The sequence below is a fragment of the Cebus imitator genome, unplaced genomic scaffold (assembly GCF_001604975.1).
Source record: "Cebus imitator isolate Cc_AM_T3 unplaced genomic scaffold, Cebus_imitator-1.0 Scaffold594, whole genome shotgun sequence".
Taxonomy (NCBI): Eukaryota; Metazoa; Chordata; class Mammalia; order Primates; family Cebidae; genus Cebus; species Cebus imitator.
Window position 1 is genome coordinate 843,844 of NW_016107909.1, and position 18,340 is coordinate 862,183.

General features: G+C 33.5%; 1 protein-coding gene and 1 non-coding gene across 3 annotated transcripts; one reads left to right on the forward strand and one right to left on the reverse strand.

Annotated features, from left to right (window-relative positions):
• The first annotated feature begins 963 nt into the window (after window positions 1–963).
• Window positions 964–18,054, forward strand: GNRHR (gonadotropin releasing hormone receptor). 2 transcript variants are annotated; one of them, XM_017516572.2, is made up of 3 exons: window positions 964–1,532; window positions 10,385–10,604; window positions 14,447–18,054. In XM_017516572.2, exons 1-3 carry the CDS (start codon window positions 1,011–1,013, stop codon window positions 14,689–14,691), a joined length of 987 nt encoding a protein of 328 aa, XP_017372061.1. In that variant the 5' UTR covers window positions 964–1,010; the 3' UTR covers window positions 14,692–18,054. The 2 variants fall into 2 exon arrangements, with proteins under 2 accessions (XP_017372061.1, XP_017372064.1); XM_017516575.2 differs by having other exon boundaries at window positions 10,513–10,604; window positions 14,447–17,790.
• Window positions 7,774–7,933, reverse strand: LOC119469199. The gene has a single exon (XR_005198016.1). It is a non-coding gene; the product is annotated as a small nucleolar RNA SNORA62/SNORA6 family (small nucleolar RNA).
• Window positions 18,055–18,340: the final 286 nt, after the last annotated feature.

An 18,340-nucleotide genomic window follows, 5' to 3' on the forward strand; every position in this document is an offset into this window, starting at 1 on the left:
CAGAAGCAAACCTGTTGGCATTAAACAAATCAAGCTGGTGATTTAATAAGTTCCAATGTAAGTCTTACCAGTATTGATAAATAACTATCCAGCACTCACCATGAAAGTTAAAGAAGCAACACAGAAAAAGTGCCTAAGTGGTCCCAATTTGAAATGATCAGATAACCTATAAAGGCACATATTCATATTATATTAAACATAAACACATATAAATGCAGTTGCAGCAGTTACACAGTATTCTCTTCAATACCCAGTTCCCCTATGCATTAATGTGTAACAATAGCAAGTAAAATATTTAGATAATTACAAAAATCAAGGCAATAATTTAAAAAATGATTAATCATTTTTACTCCAACTTAAGCATGGATCTGACCAGTAAGACTGATTAATAAATTTGAATGCAGCCAAGTGGATTGATTCTAATTTAAAGTTTTAATTTGTGGTAGAATAATTTTAAGTGGATAATTTGTACAGTGTTCGAGTTCTCAACAGTGTGTTTGAAGAGGAAAACAAAGAAATGTTTTTAAGAAATGTGTTGATTCCTTAGGACTGTAGATTTTAATTGGATCAAGTTGTTTGTATTTTTCTTCATTATCATTCTACATCTGTATGTTGGACAGAACACTAACACTAAATAGTTTTTAGAAAAGTTATTTAAATCATAATACCAGGCCTGACTTTTAAATTCCAAATCAGGCTGTGTGTGTCCTTCGTCACCTAGGAAGAGTATTGTGAAAGCCAGGCCATCTGCTGAGGTAGTACAGTTACATGTGGCCCTCAGAATGTGTTTGCCCTGCTCTGTTTTAGTACTCTGTTGGATTACCAATACACAAAATAAGTTCACCTTGATCTTTCACATTAAGTATCTCAGGGACAAAATTTGACATACGTCTAAACCTATGACGTTTCCATCTAAAGAAGGCAGAAATAAAACAGGACTTTATATTCAGTTACAATAAAATATCAGATACACCAGAGACACAAGTCTTGAAGCTCCATCCTGGGGAAATATGGCAAACAGTGCCTCTCCCGAACAGAATCAAAATCACTGTTTAGCCATCAATGACAGCATCCCACTGATGCAGGGCAACCTCCCCACTCTCACCTTGTCTGGAAAGATCCGAGTGACAGTTACTTTCTTCCTTTTTCTACTCTCTACAAACTTTAATGCTTCTTTCTTGTTGAAACTTCAGAAGTGGACACAGAAGAAAGAGAAAGGGAAAAAACTCTCAAGAATGAAGCTGCTCTTAAAACATCTGACCTTAGCCAACCTGTTGGAGACTCTGATTGTCATGCCACTGGATGGAATGTGGAACATTACAGTCCAATGGTATGCTGGAGAGTTCTTCTGCAAAGTCCTCAGTTATCTAAAGCTTTTCTCCATGTATGCCCCAGCCTTCATAATGGTGGTGATTAGCCTGGACCGCTTCCTGGCTATCACAAGACCCCTAGCTTTGAAAAGCAACAGAAAGCTTGGACAGTCCATGGTTGGCCTGGCCTGGATCCTCAGTAGTGTATTTGCAGGACCACAGGTAAGCCATTATGCATGAACTTATTAGGATATGGCAATCATAGATTTCCTATCTAAATGTGATGTAAGGTTTTATCAAAGGAAGTAATGTATTACCTTTAAGAGCTTGGGCACTGGAAGTCAGAGAGTGAAGTTTAATTCTGGCTCTCTGTTCCGTTACTTTGAGCGAATTTCTTAACCTCTCTGGTTTCAGTTCCTTTACTGATAAAATGTAAAATAGGGGTTAATGTTTACTAATATTGCTTTTGTGATGAATAAATTAATAAAGTGGCTCACACAATCTCTAGTATGTAGCAAATGCTTCCCCCAAAAATTGCTACTCTCAAAATTGACCTTATCTCCATCCTATTCTTTTATTTTTCTTTTTGCTCTGGTTGTCATGGCTTTAATGTTTACTTAAGATAATCTTTAGGAATTATGAAATTTGCCTAGGTAGAAAATACTAATAATGTTTCCTATTTGGAGTTTCTTGAGTGGAAATTTTAAGAATTCTGTCACTGCAGCTTAGAGAGAATTAGTCTTTATTAGTATGTTGCTCTGCAGTTTGTAGATAAATGGGACTGAATATAGAAGAAAAGCAAGAAATCTTGGACATTTGGAAATCCAAATATTTCCCAAAGCTAGTTTGAGTTTTGCTGGGGGCAGGTTATTGAGAAAGCCGTATGACAGACAGGGTAGGCACAGGGCCTCCCCACGGAGGGCAGTCATCTTTCCAGATTGCCTTCATCAGAGCCAGCCTGGTTAACTGACCTGCTGAACCTGCCATTTCAACAATCAGATCCCTGAAGAAAATGACAAATTCTTGAAAATAAAGACTCTTAATAGCAGATGAACAAGTTTTCTCTTGCATGTAAATGTACTACATGATAAACCCAGGGGACAAGGATGTGTCAAGAAACGAGTCAGATAGGATCCTTCAAAACTTGCCTCTGAAAATGGAAATTTATCTAGACTTTTTTAACTGACCAGATGGTTAAAAAATAAAAATAAAGTCCATGCAGAATTCACTATATAGTACAAGACACTAGAAAGCTGAATAATTATATTATCCCACCAATTTTTCACTTTAATATTTCTTTTGAATATGTGAAAGAGGAATGGGGAAAACTAAAATGCTTTCATTTTCTGAAGAAAAATATGTGATTTCTTTCACAGTGATGGAATATACAAGGATAAGTTCAGCAAATATATCACCTGAAATGAGGTGATTTAGCTAAGGCTTATGCTCTTAAAATTTTCCATTCTTTCTTTCCACTTTTGTGCCTATGGTCCCAGCTACTCAGGAGGTTGAGGTGGGAGGATCACTTGAGCCGAGGAGTTCAAGACCAGACTGGGCAATATAGGGAGGTCCCATATCAACTAATTTAATAATAATAATGCCAGTCATGATGGCACGCACCTGTGGTCTCAGCTACTCGGGAGGCTGAGGTGGAACTATCGCTAGAGCCTGGGAGGCAGACATGCGGAGAGCCATGCTGCACTCCAGTATCAGTGACAGAATGATACCCTGTCTCAAAAAAGAAAAAAAAAAAAAAGGTTGGGGAAAATTTATATAGGCCCACATGGAGTGGAGTAAAACAAAGAATTTTTTCAAATCATCTGGCAATGAAGTGATCAGGTTGTGGGCTAGGGTGGTATCAAAGAGCATTGATAGTAAAAGAGACATTTCAAACGAAAACCAAAACTTGACAACAAATTGGACTGAGAAAGTTAATAATAGAGCAGGGGAAAATAAAGTGCCAATTTTTTTGGCCAAGGAGTTTAAATAGTAAACCCATTGAAATGGTCTAGTTGAGAAGAGGAGAGTTTCTTTTTCTGCCTATTTGTTTGTTAGAAGGGAGAGGAAAGGCAGGCTATGAGAAGTAAAATCATTTGCTTTAGGACATGACTGTTGGCAATATAAGATCTTTGTGTAAGTACAACTATGTGGAAAGTAATTGACATGGTGATGTAGATTAAAACCCAAAAAGAAGTAGAAATAATTCTATTTGTGATAATAACTGAAGGACAAACTCACAATTTGATTATTCTTAAAAGAAGTCTCCCAGAAGCTACAAATAAAATATTGCTTTATTAATCCAGTTTTTTTCATCTAAGTATATAGTAGCAATGATAGAAAGACAATGCCAAATATTTACCTAACTTGATGCAGCAAAAATAAAATAGGAACTTAATTTTGAATCGTTTACGAATTTCATGTAATAGTCTGACCTCAAGTATATTACTAGAGAGATGTATGTGCATATGAGCCACAGAAAATGATGTTATTTCATTTTGTAAAACACATGACTCATCCTTTCTTTCAACAACACTTTAAAGCACTTTGCTAAAGTTTCCTGAATAATCTCACATAAGTATAATGTTATTTGATATTTGCATTAGCTCTATGAGGTAAATAGGAGCTGTGTTATTATCCCTATTTCACATATAAAAGAGCTAAGGTCTAAATCCTTTTGCATTCAAATCCTTTTGCAATAATCCAAAGTAAGAATTACATACATTGAGACCTTGTTTGTGACTCTGTCTCTCTTTCTCTCACACGCACAACTGAGAAAAAAGTTTGATGAATAAATATTCTATTCTGTTACATTTCATTTTTTAATGTTGAGTACAACTCACTGCTGAGCATATCCTGCAGTTCAGAAAGCACTGATTTAAAAGTATTCATTGGCATTCTCAATGTCACTTGCTCTGTTGGACAAATGTTGTCTTATTCTTTTCCTTTATTATGACTCTCTGCAGTCTCTCTCAATAAAACAGTTTTCAATCCCATAACTAATGTTACATATATTTGATAAGGAATACGAGAGAGAAAGGGCTTTTTATTTCTAGACTGTGATGCATGATGAGTGTGTCTCATACTTCACCATGCTCTGTGGATAAGCCCATTAACAAAGGTATATCCTATTGTACCTAATTTACGTTAAAAGGGTAACTTAATTTTCATCTTTTGGTGCACATACTAATTTTCTATTACTTGAGTATTTCATACCCCAGTTGGAAAAAAAAAATTAACAAACATGTTGACACCACTCAGACCTGGGGATCTGAGAATTTATGACATTTTGCCTCAGCTCAAAATGACCAAATTGCAAATTGGCCTCCTAGATTTTCAACTTTCCTCATTATTAACCTCAGAAAGCTATGTTCTGTAATAGTTTGGGGATGCTTTCTCAGAAGTGTCAGCATATTGCAGCATAGAAACTTTCAAACTTCATGCTAGTATCAGAATTCTTTTTCCAAAATTCTATATCACAATGTACCCAATAAATATGTACAATATTATATGTCTATTAAAATTTTTTAAATAAAATATAGTACAAAAATTCCTGTACATAAAAAAATCCTGTACAAAAAGCTCTAATGAATGAAACAGATATAAGTGGAGCTGCTCTGGTTAAAATAGAGGTAAGGGCGGACCAGCCCTCTACTTCATTATTCACTAGCTCCCAGTCACAGTTACTAAAGACTTCACATCTCCTTGCAACAAAGCTCAAAAGCCAATGAGATAGTAAAAATGGCATGAGTATGAGATTCAAACTGAGGTGGGTTCAAATTTCAGTAATACCTCCTACCAGCTATGTGACTGTGAGCAAATTACTTACATTTAAAAGAGTAACTGTAAAGAATAAATTAAACAATATATAAAATCATCTAAGACTTTATAACTTAATTTTAAATACTAATTTAATGTATATTTTTCTTCTTTTCCTTTCTTCCTAAGCCCATCATTTCTTCTTTCTTTCATAAAAAAGTTTTTGAAGTCAGGAAAGAAAAAGTACAGAAATAGTATGAAATGCATGGTTCTTTAAGAAACAGCAAAAAGAAATGCTTATATAAAAGTGGATTATTTCAAATTTTTCAAAATTATAGCATGCATTCAGACTGATTAGTAAAGTTGGCCAAACTACTCCCTGGTCACAAAACTATCATACTCACTCTGCAAACTATACATGCCAGAGCACAGTAATTGAAGTCCTGGAGGTATCATTTATAAATGTGGAGAAATAGCAAAGGGAAGGGGAAGAGAGGTGAGGGGAGGGAAAAGGAGGGAGAGAGGAGGGGAGGCGGGGAGGGGAGGTGAGGGAGAGAAGGAAGGGGAGGGAGAGAAGGGAAGGGGAGGAAAAAGTAAGAAAGGTAGGAAAGAAAAACAAAAGAGGGAAGGAGGAAAAGAAAAAGCAATAAACATGCTCTGGGGTATCTTTGGCTAATTTAAATTGAAGACAAGATATTTCCTAAATTATATTGTCCATATCTAATTAAAAATCACATGGTTTCCAATAAGAGTCATTTAATACCACAAGAATTCCAGAATAGCAGATTATCTGCAGAAAGAGTTCATTGTTTATCTATGTTAAGCTTATCACTAGCTTATATGTGTTAATATAGAGCATTACGTATTGACAGCTTTTAAATTCTATGGTTAACCCAGGCCTGTGGGCAAGAAATATGAGCCACTCCTTAGTCTTTGGTGTAAAGATGTGTCCTCTGAAGATGTGTGGAGGCTTGCCTCAACACACAGAGTATTTAGTGGTATAAATTTGGCACTACTGAACTTGGCAAACAGTTTAAATTCAATAAATATTATCACACAGGCACAATATGCCAAACATTGTGCTAGAACATAGTAGTGTGCTACTAGCAGAAATCACAACAGCAATAATGTTGATGATGATAAATAATACTTGAGGACATAAATATGTGCCAGGAATTTTGCTAAAAGCTTTTACTTGCTAGGTTCACAGACCAGGCAGTGAATGAATGAACGTATGAATGAGGTTTTACATGCAATATTTCATATAATGCTTCTAACAATCACAAAGATTATGTACGATCATTATCCTTATTTAACATATGAAGAAACTAAACCTACAATATTATATAACATGCCCAAGATTACTGTCTAATAAGTGGAAATGTTGGTATATCAGCATATCTAGTTATCCGTATATGGCCATATTCATAGCCAGATCTTTTAACTGCTACACTCTACCCAGCTCTGCACACTGAACACTGCAATATTGTGTATTTCCTTTTTACATGTAGGAGGCTGGGGAAGAAAAGGCAGAAAAAGCTTGAAGTGAAAACTGATGCTTAAAAGACATCAAGAAAAAAATAAATATGATACGCATATATAAATGCATATGGATACACATAAAAATTGTGTGCCTCAGTGTTTAATTGTAGTAATGGTTCAGATTTATACAGTGCTGTGTGCCAGGCACTATTTCAGGTACTTTTCATGTATTAACTCATTTACTGTCATGACAGGCCTTAGAGGTAGATATTACCATTTTCTCCATTTATGTAGATGAGGAAACTGAAGCACTTTTCTGAAGATAATTATCTTTGAACAACACTAGATAAGGGTGTAATTAGTGTGAATAAGGTGAGCATTAAAGATAATATTCTAAGAAGAAATTAACAACTGCAATTGGCTGTGAAAAATGAAAACAGAATATTCTTGTTTATGGCAAAATAAAGCAAACACTGATAAGAACCAGGGCCAGGGATAAGAGAGGAGAAACATACTGAAATTAAAGAAACATAATCCAAGGACAAATGAACAACTAAAAGTAAAGTGGATCTCTATATTAATCATTCAAATGAACACAGCCTTGGAGCACAGAATAAACTGAACCAAGACAACAGCAAGTTAATTTTATGGCCAAGTAAGATTCTTAATTTGTGTATACTTTATTATACCTTTCTTAAAATTTATCAATCTATCTTGCATTACTTGTGTCACATACATTTTATATCTCCACTACCAAATATTAAATTCCCTGAGTGAAGGATATAACTTTTATGACAGACAGAATCTGGTACAGTTAGTTTTATCAAAGAGTTGCTTAAAAAATAAGTATGTGTTAAATATTATAACCATTAACACAATCATAGTACTATGTTTCAAAGCCATTGCTAATTGAAAGTTTCATCATTATGGCTTTACATTATAGATAGATAGATAGATAGATAGATAGATAGACAGATAGATAGATAGATATAGATATAGATATATATACACACACACATTTTTAATTATAAATATTTTTCCACTTACAAATGAACGAATTTGAACCACACACAACCCATCTTTTTAGAATCTTATAGAATCCAGGAAACAGAAAGGCCAAGTAATGCCTGAGAGGCCTGAGCAAGAAATACGGACAAACACAGAAGAAAACACTGTTTTTCAAATCTTTTCATCTCTTCTCAAAGCTGGCATGCAATAACATTATACCTGTAGCAAGAACTACAATCAAACTCCACTCATTGGGCCAGAGACCCTTGTGGTGTTAGAGAAAAACTTGCCCCTCATCATGTTGCATAAACATACTACCTATGCTTGTGAGTTCATCAGCCAGTCAGTGACATCATTATGTCTTTAAAACATGATATAGTAAGGTAAAAATGTGGCCCAGGGCAGAGAATAAAGTAAAACTCGGGTTATCTGGTTCCAAATCCACCTGGGATGGTGCAGAGAGAAGTAGCTAAGACCTTAAAGTACAACATTCTGGGGTTCCATGTGAAGTAACCCTTCCAAAGACTTTAACTCACAGCATATGCTGGATCTAATTCAAAGCTGAACTTTAAATAAGGTCAGGTTACAAAGAATTATAGAAAACTGAAAGACTCACTTTGTAATATGGAAAAAAAAAAGTCTGAATCAGATGAAATGAGCTGAATGCACTTATTGGGGTTTCTTGACTAAAGAGTGATAGTAAAATTATTAGACGCCCTCTAGTGGATTAATTTAAAAATATTTTTTCCTTGATTAAAAAAAAAGATCTGAAACTGAAAATCGGCTTTTTAACTTATTTAACAGGGCCAGGGTTCTTTCTCTTTTGAGGTGATGGGAGTGGGAGTGGAATATGTCTTTTAAAAATATATATATATGTATATAGAAAGTGTTTTCTTGAAAATATTTTATAGTATTTTTTGGTAGCATAGAAAAGAATCTTGTTTCTTAATATTGTAATTAAAATTAAAATTTCCTAATTCAATCAAAAACTTAAAAAATAATAGAATCCCTCATTTTCTTAAAAATAAAAGAAATATTGTAACATTTTTGTTTGAATTTACTTGCTAGAATTTAAAAATGCTTACACTCTCTTAACATTTCATTTTAATGTTTCACAATAAAATGAAACTTCTCAGGGAAAAATCTTATAAATGACTAGGTAAGAAGTGCTTGATGAATACAGAAAGAATGAATAAATGTCCACTAGAATTTTTTTTGAAAACTGTTTGCAATATTTTCTTAATTATTGATTCAGTTTGTGTTTTTAAAAGTTGTAGAATAAAGGCTTTTTAAAAATAATTTGACACTCAGAGAAAGGTTACAAGAATCATACAGATTTCTTAAATACTTTCACCCAGATTTTCTCCAACATAAAAATTGTACACATGATTATTCATTATCCCTCAATACTTTAATGTGTGTTGAAGGCCTGTCACATAGCCACAGTAATGAGTGTCAAAATAAGAAATCTAACATTGACACAATACCACTATTTAATTTGTATGTTCTATTCAGAGCTCATGAGTTGTCCCAGTTTCATTTTTGCCCTTTTAACAAAAGAAAATCCAAGATTATGTGTCAGATTCAGTTGCATACCTCTTTAGGATTCTTTTAGCTAGAACCATTCTTCAGTCTTTCTTTGTGTTTCATAATATTGACATTTTTGGAGAGTGCAAACCAGTCATTTTGTAAAATGTCCCTCAGTTGGGGGATATTTCTGTCTGATGTTCCCTCAAAGTTAGATTCAGGTTATACACTTTAATCAAAAATACAAAATTAGTGATGCTAAGTTCTCAATGCATTACATAAGGAGATAGACATTGTAAATAGGTCCTATTATTGGTAATGTTAACATATTAATCTAGATATTTCTCTTCTGTAAAGAGGAGAATATAAGGAATTATATTGTAAGGAATTATATTCCTTATAATGAATAAGTATCCTGCAGGCTGATAGTTAGAGATTTTATAAATATCCTTTTCTCCTCAAACTTACACCCATTATTTTTACTGGCTATTGATGATTCTTGCTGTAATCATTTATTATTATAGTGATTGCCAAATGTTAATCACTATTTCTATTATTCCTTTTCATTTATTAGTTGGCATTCTACATTATGGAAGAACTTTTTCTCAACCTCCCCTCCCATTTATTTATTGTTTTTGTTATTTTATAACTTTCATAAGTATAGGTTCATGGATTCTTACTTTATTCAATAGTTTATCATTCTTTTAGATCAGCTTCTTTTTTGTATTTTAATGTTTAAACTGACCCAGATTTGGCCAGTGGAAGCTCTTTTCAGCTGGTTCCTGGGTTTTTTTTTTTTTTTTTGGCTTTTAATTGACATGTTCTACCATTCTTTGAGCAATTGTCTCTTCATGTCTTTCGACCATTTTTTAAAATTTCATTTTAATAGGGTTTCTGTCTCTAAAACAAAATTTAAATATGTATTTTGAGGAGTACATTCTAAGTGCCAGAAACAGTTTTAGTTACTACAGATATAACTGTGAGCAAAATCACTTGCAAAAAGTTTTCATTGTACTGGAAACTGAAAATACAAACAAGGTTTTAATACTTGAGAGAAAATTATTCTTCAAGGTTGAAATAATTTCAAAAAAATCTGAAATCTTACAGTCTATTGACACTTACCCAAACATATTTTGTAAATATTCACATGACTTTTCATAGAAATGTCAGAAGTTTAATACTAAGGAGCTTAGAAATTGCTTTAGGTAACAACATGATAGAAGGCTAGCAGAGTACCAAAGAGAAAACTTTCAAATACCATTTGGAAAAAAGTAACATAACTTTTTTATTTTCTCATACAGTTATACATCTTCAGGATGATTCATCTAACAGACAGCTCTGGACAAACAAAAGTTTTCTCTCAATGTGTAACACACTGCAGTTTTCCACAATGGTGGCATCAAGCATTTTATAACTTTTTCACCTTCAGCTGCCTCTTCATTATCCCTCTTCTCATCATGCTGATCTGCAATGCAAAAATCATCTTCACCCTAACACGGGTCCTTCATCAGGACCCCCACAGTATGTATTCCTTAGATTTAGTGTAATTTGTGAGCAGTTTTTAAAGAGCAATACTCAAAACAGAATGGCACAAACTGTATGCCACATACTGTTCTAAGCAGTTTAGATATATTAGCTCATTTAATATTCACAATCACCCTATGAGGTAATATTTTTATTATGTTTTTATCAGCCTCAATTTACAGATGAGGTAACTTAATATCTTCTGATGTTCTACATTTGCACCATGAAATTAAAGAAGAAAGAATGATTATTTCATTAAAACCCAGGATAGACATTGGCAAATGGTTTCTGCTGTGTTGCAACTACAAATTGTGATATCTAGACTACAGCAAAGTACAACCTGCTAAATGCTATACAATAAACTAGCTCCAGTAAGCTGTTTCATTTTATATTCAAATCCCCTATATTTACACAACATAAACTATGCACATTTGTGTGTGTTAATATGTGAAATATTATTGACTATGTAATTGATTATTTCATTCAAAACTTCACAGATGTGTTTGTACCTTTCTTGCTTTAGTAATATGGTGAATTCCCAAAAATTAAAATTTGTAAATTTATGAAATAAACGTTGTTATGTTGGCATGACACCCAAAAGACATGTTATCAATGGCATAGTGCATAAGTTATATCTAGTATAACTTAACAGGGAAATCTTCTTAATTGTGATGGCATGAACAGTCTCAGTAGATATTTTCAAAAGAAAATAATCATGGTGGCCAGGCGTGGTGGCTCATGCCTGTGATCCCAGCACTTCGGGAGGCCGAGGCGGGTGGATCAAAAGGTCAGGAGTTCAAGACCAGCCTGGCCAAGATGGTGAAAATCCATCTCTAGTAAAAATACAAAACTTAGCTGGGCTCGGTGGCATGTGCCTGTAATCTCAGCTACTTGGGAAGCTGAGGCAGAGAGTCGCTTCAACCTGGGAGGTAGAAGTTGCAGTGAGCTGAGATGGTGCCACTGCACTCCAGCCTGGGCAACAAAGTAAGACTCCAACTCATAAAAAAAAAAAAAAAGCAAAGAAAAGAATCATGGTGATGCTTTGTAATAAGTAATTGAGCAATTTCCACCTGGCAACACAAAATGCTATTTAATATTTCCCAAAAAAGTATACTTCAAAACCAATTTGCCTTCAAAATCTTATCTTGAGAGAGTCTATTTTATAAGCAATATCTAAGAAGGGAACAAAGAAAATAGGAAGGTGAATGATAAATAGGGGTTAATCTGAAGAAATATGAGCAGTACAGAAGCAAAAATACAAAAAAGCAGAGGCAGGAAGCAAGAAATATTATGAACACATTTATTTATTTATTCTTTTATTTATTTGATTAATACATACTGACTACTCACTATTGCTGGAAACTGTGCTAGGTGGGGATACCATGGTGAATAAGAAAAATCTAGTAATTATCCTGCTTTCATGGAGACCACAGTATAGCAGAAAAGTCATAAACAGTAAACAAATTATCATATATGACAATGTTTCAAAAGAGGAAAAAGCATGACATGTTGTGGTTGTCTTGATATTTTTTCATTTTCAGCCACTGTGCTAAGCCAAGATGCTTTTTTGAATTTTAAATTATGTGTCAGATATTGAGGATTAAATGAATAGTGTGTGAAAGGAGCAAAGCCTCTAGCAAGGCACGCAGTAAATGGTAATTAATTTTGTCTGCCAAAAATCCATAACCAGTCTGTATTTAATAAATTACTTATTTTAACACTTCTAGACAAAAAATAATTTCATAATATAAGACACCATGCATGGAAATGTTTTCCTCTATATGTCCACTCTTCAGTGACCAATTAATGAGAAGTTTTAAAATGACTATTTCTGAATAGCATTATCTGTTTCCCTCAAAAAAAGAAAACAGTGTATAAACAGTATTTCTTACTTAACAGAGAAGTTCTTATTATGAAATACAAGAACAGATTTTGAGCACTTCAAATTTGCAGCTTTTTACCTTTAAGAACTAAGTTCAAAATTTCATGTAAGCAGTCTGACTGTTAAAAGTCAGCAATTCCATTAATTTCCAGCAAATTTCTTCACAAGTGTAACCTATGAACTTTAAAGGCTGTGTTTATATAAAAAGTGAAATTATTTCAGATATCATAGAAAGCAGCAAACAGTTGAGATAGATAATTCGGGTTAGCACACTTTCATTCACACATGATACTTGCTATCCTTAGTGGCATAGATACTCAGTGAACATAATTTTGTTCTGAAGTCAGAATTCACAAAGCAAACAAAAACATAAAGTGGGGAAAGGACACCCTACTCAACAAATGGTGCTGGGTTAACTGGCAAGCCACATGTAGAAAAATGAAACTGGATTCTCATCTCTTACCCTATACAAAAAATCAACTCAAGATGGATCAAAGACTGAAATCTAAGCCCTGAAACCACAAAATTTCTAGAAGATAACATTGGAAAAACCCTTTGAGACATTGGCTTAGGCAAAGACTTCATAATCAAGAACCCCAAAGCAAATGCAACAATAACAAAAAAAGATAAATAGATGGGGCTTAATTAAACTAAAAAGCTTCTGCACAACAAAAGAAATAATCAACAGAGTTAAGAGATGACCCACAGAGTGGGAGAAAATCTTCACAATCTGTACATCTGACAAAGGATTAATATCCAGAATTTACAAAGAACTCAAACAAACCAGCAAAAAGAAAGCAATCTCATCAAAAAGTAGGCAAAGGACATGAATAGACAATTCTCAAAAGAAGATATACAAATGTCCAAGAAGTGTAGGGGAAAATGCTCAATGTTACTAATTATCAGAGAAAGGCAAATCAAAACCACAATGTGATACCACCTCACTCCTGCAAGAATGGCCATAATCAAAAAATTAAAAAATAATAGATGTTGGCAGGGATGTGGTGAAAAGGGAACACTTTTATACTGTTGGTGGACATGTTAACTAGTACAACCAACATGGAAAACAGTGTGGAGATTGCTTTAAAAACTAAAAGTAGATCTACCCTTTGATCCAGCAATCCCACTACTAAGTATCTACCCAGAGGAAAAGAAGTCATTATATGAAAAAGATACTTGCACATGAATGTTTATAGCAGCACAATTTGCAATCGCAAAAATATGAAACCAACCCAAATGCCCATCAATCAATGAGTGAATAAAAAAATGTGGTGTATATATATAATAGAATATTACTCAACCATAAAAAGGAATCAAATAATGGCATCCACAGTAACCTGGATGGAATTGGAGACTATTATTCTAAGTGAAGTAACTCAGTAATGGAAAACCAAACATCATATGTTCTCAATCATAAGTGGGAGCTAAGCTATGAGGACATAGAGGCATAACAATGATACATTGGACTTTGGAAATTCAGGGGAAAGGGTGGGGAGTGGCAAGAGATAAAGGACTACACATTGGGTACATGTACACTGCTCAGGTGATGGGTGCACCGAAATCTCAGAACTCACTGACAAAGAACTTATTCATGTAGCCCACCAGTCCTCCCAAAACATAAATAATATAAAACAATATTTTTTTTAAAAAAGAATTCAACCGAGTTTAACCCCATCTACTCTCTTAAATGTATATGTTAAGAGTTTGAGTACCGCATATTTCAAATCCACCTTAGTTTGACAGAAATAAGAGCACTATCATCTTCAATCTTTTCTATTCATTGTTTGACATAGTGGAAAACTCTTATAAAAACATGCTTTTCAAACAAATTATTATTATTTAAAATATTGAAAATTTTCTGATTAAGTTGAATTAGTGATGCTCTTTTCCTTTTTGTCCACTTTGGTTTTGTGAGAAAACTGATCTTTAAACATCTTCTCTTTTCTCTATCCAATAGAACTACAACTGAATCAGTCCAAGAACAATATACCAAGAGCACGGCTGAGGACTCTAAAAATGACGGTTGCATTTGCCACTTCATTTACTGTCTGCTGGACTCCCTACTATGTCCTAGGAATTTGGTATTGGTTTGATCCTGAAATGTTAAACAGGGTGTCAGATCCAGTAAATCATTTCTTCTTTCTCTTTGCTTTCCTAAACCCATGCTTTGATCCACTTATCTATGGATATTTTTCTCTGTGATTGACAGACTACACAAGAAGTCATATGAGGAAGGGCAAAGTAATGAATATCTTCATCTGGGAATGATTAACACAAATGTTCCAACGTGTTTACATACAAATAAAGCAGGATTTACACTTAAGTTATCATTCTTATTCTTTTAGAAACTCCATTTTCAGAGCCTCAATTATTAAGGAAAAAACTTCAGGAAAAATACTAAAATATTTTCTCTTCATCATAAGCTTCTAAATTAATCTCTGCCTCTTCTGACCTCATATAATACATTATGTAGGTTTCTTACCACTTTCTCTTTGCATAACAGTGTACAAATATTTAAAACACATGCAGTCTAAGTAATGCACAAGGATGCCAAAAAACAAAGGTGAGAAACCACAACACAGTTCTAAACTCAGCATGTTTTGGTGAGTTTTTCTCCAAAAGAGGCATATTAGCAATTAGAGTCTTATGCTATGTAATACATAGAGCACAGAGTCCCTTGCCCATGAGGTCAATTTTCCCTTCTGTTAAAAAAAAAAAAAAAAAAAGGATCTATTTTCCTCTTTGGCTTCAAAAGCATTCTGACATTTGGAGGAGTCAGTAACCAACCCCACCAACCACTCCAGCAACCTGACAAGACTATGAGTAGTTCTCCTTCATCCCATTTATGTGGAACAGGTTTTGAGGTGCCTCTATATAAACAGATATTTTAGAGGGGTTAGGATTTGGACAGGGATTTGGAACATTCCTCTAGGCTGTAGAGTCTATGGAGTTTCTGGTAACTAACTACCACAAAATAACAATGTTTTCAAATGCCATTAAGAAAATACCCATATTGAGTATGCTTTATGTATATAATATGCCCTCTATTTTAATAATGTGAAGAATTTTTTGTCTATCTCCTGATCTTACTAAATCCATAATTCATAAATAACAGAAAAATTAAAACAAAATTAAGCAAATGCACAAACAAAAAGACGCTTGATACAAAAAAGGAACTCTGGAGAGAAAACTACAGTTTCAGTCTGTACAGGTCAAAGAAGACAGAGTGTGTTGGGGAAGGAGGGAAGGATCTTGATGTAGCGTTTCTTAATCTACAGCCTAAGCACAACACTATATTTCCATGTAGGTTTTTAATTTTAGTTCTATTCATATCATTTTATGCATTTAAAAAACACAATCTTGAGATGATAGACTAGACTGCCACAGCAGCCCATGGCACAACTAACACCTACTGATATTCACTTTAAATTGTATGATTTCGAAAATATGTCTGCACAACACCACCTTTTTATTTAATTCAGGTTTGTGTCTACCTCTTCCATGAAAATAGGGAAGGGATGAAAACAATGGGAGTATAATATCCATTTAATGTGAAAAACATGATGAGGGTCTTAAAAGAAATTAAAACATTTAACATTTTTTAAATAGGTAAGATACCATTATATTAACATGAGCTATGTAATGCCACACAAAAGATGAAATGTAATCTCTAAATACTCTAAATAGGTGTGTGGTATTATGGAAAGTAAATTGCCAGCTAATGGTAAGTGCTTTCTTTCTTTGATTTGCTCCTCTTATGCTTCAGGTTTATAGTGTTGTGTTACTGGTTTTTTTCATATCCTACCTTATTTTCCAATTCTGTCTCACTTGAACTGCCTCTGTGTACTCACCCTTTCATTCATAGCTTCTTTATTACTAAACTCATATCTTTAATTGGTTAATTCATGGCCCAGTTCTATAGTTGAATTGGGCAAGGCTAAAAATCTGTAGTGTGTTAAACTGCTCAAAATTGGCTTGTACTCATTCCAAGATTTTATAGTTCTCATAGACAACACAGGGATGTAAATAAGTTAAAACAAAATCAATGTTTTCTAAGTCTCTATGATATACTTATTTCTAAACTGATAATTCTTCTGGATTTAAAGGCAAAAATAACACACTTGTACACATACAATCTAAGGGCTTTATTACATATGTTTAAGGAATGTATCTCAGCTTGGTTCTCCTTGTGGGCTCATTATGGATCTCTCTGAGGTATTTCCTTGAGCATTTTTTTTGACACATTAAATAAAGGGCTATTCAAAATCTTGACTCAGGGGTTCTTAACCTACAGTCCATGCAAAAAAAAAAAAAAAAAACTATATTTCAATGTATTTTTAAATTTTAGTCTTATATATTATTTTATGCATTTAAAAACACAATCCTGAGAGAGATAGACCAGACTGCGACAGCAGCTCATAGCACAAAAAAAGGTTAAGAATTCCTATTTGACTTTGAGTATTTATAAGGGAGTCTATTACAATAAAAATATAACAGAATGTATTAATCTGTTTATATGCAAACATAAAAATGTTAATATTGAAACAAGATTGCTTCAATATGCTTAATTATTGTTTTCAAACTAACAAACTCTCCTAAGGCTCAATATGTGATAAAAAACAGAAATAATTCAATATTCATATTATGGTCCATAAATTATAATGTACAATGTATAAATTATAATGTAATATATAAACTAAAATGTATAGCTCCAAAGATAAATATGGCTTTTAAAGATATTCCACTCAACAGATATTTCATAATTGATATTATAATTATTTATTTTATGTCCTATTATAATAAATGGTAAGGATTCCTTGTAAAAAAGGAAATGTTCTACAGAGTGAATCTAATATATCAGATAGTTGAGATTCTATCTTGGTTTCTCTTCCTTTACCTAGCCTATAAAACTAGTTAAAAATTGAATTGCTTTTAGCAATTCAGTTTAGTAAAGAAGTGACATTAACTAATGACAATAAATTGAACAAAGTCTACATTAGTTCAAGTTAAGCCTATTCAACAGAAATATAGTAGCTAAAAAAATATTTTGGGAGAGGTACCACAAACATTCTCCACCAGAGAACATAGCATAAATGAGTTAGAAATTTCCTGAAAGAGACCTTGTCTTCGAACTTAGGTGGTAGTCATAAAGAGATAATATTTTTAGATAGTTAAAATACTTCTAGAATTCCATCTATTTTACCGTGGTGTACTTTCCTACATTGAACCGATGCTTTGGGCTTCTTTAATTACTACACATTGTGCTCATATGAATAAAAAAATATTTTAAAAGAAAAAAAATCAGATTCAATCTGATCTTGCTTATCATGTTTTAAGAGTATTAAGAATCAAGTTTAAAATAATTAGTCTAGTTTTAAAAGTTATGCAACATATAAAATGTATGCATAGCAGCAATAGATAAATATATACAAAAAGTGTTAATATAGTTACCTGCGTGATTTCTTAAAAATTTTCTTCCCTGTGAATTCCTGTAATTCCAAATTCCCAAATGAACTCATATTGTGTGTGTGTTAAGAAAAAACACAATAAATGTTACATGTGTGTATGTTTGTCTGACTTTTTTTTTTTTTTTTTTTTTTTTTTTTTTTTTTTTTTTTTTTTTTTTTTTTTTTGGGTTTCACTCATGTTACCCAGGCTGGAGTGTAATGGCGCAATCTCGGCTCACCGCAACCTCCGCCTCCTGGGTTCAGGCAATTCTCCTGCCTCAGCCTCCTGACTAGCTGGGATTACAGGCATGCACCACCATGCCCAGCTAATTTTTTGTATTTTTTTTAGTAGAGACGGGGTTTCACCATGTTGACCAGGATGGTCTCGATCTCTTGACCTCGTG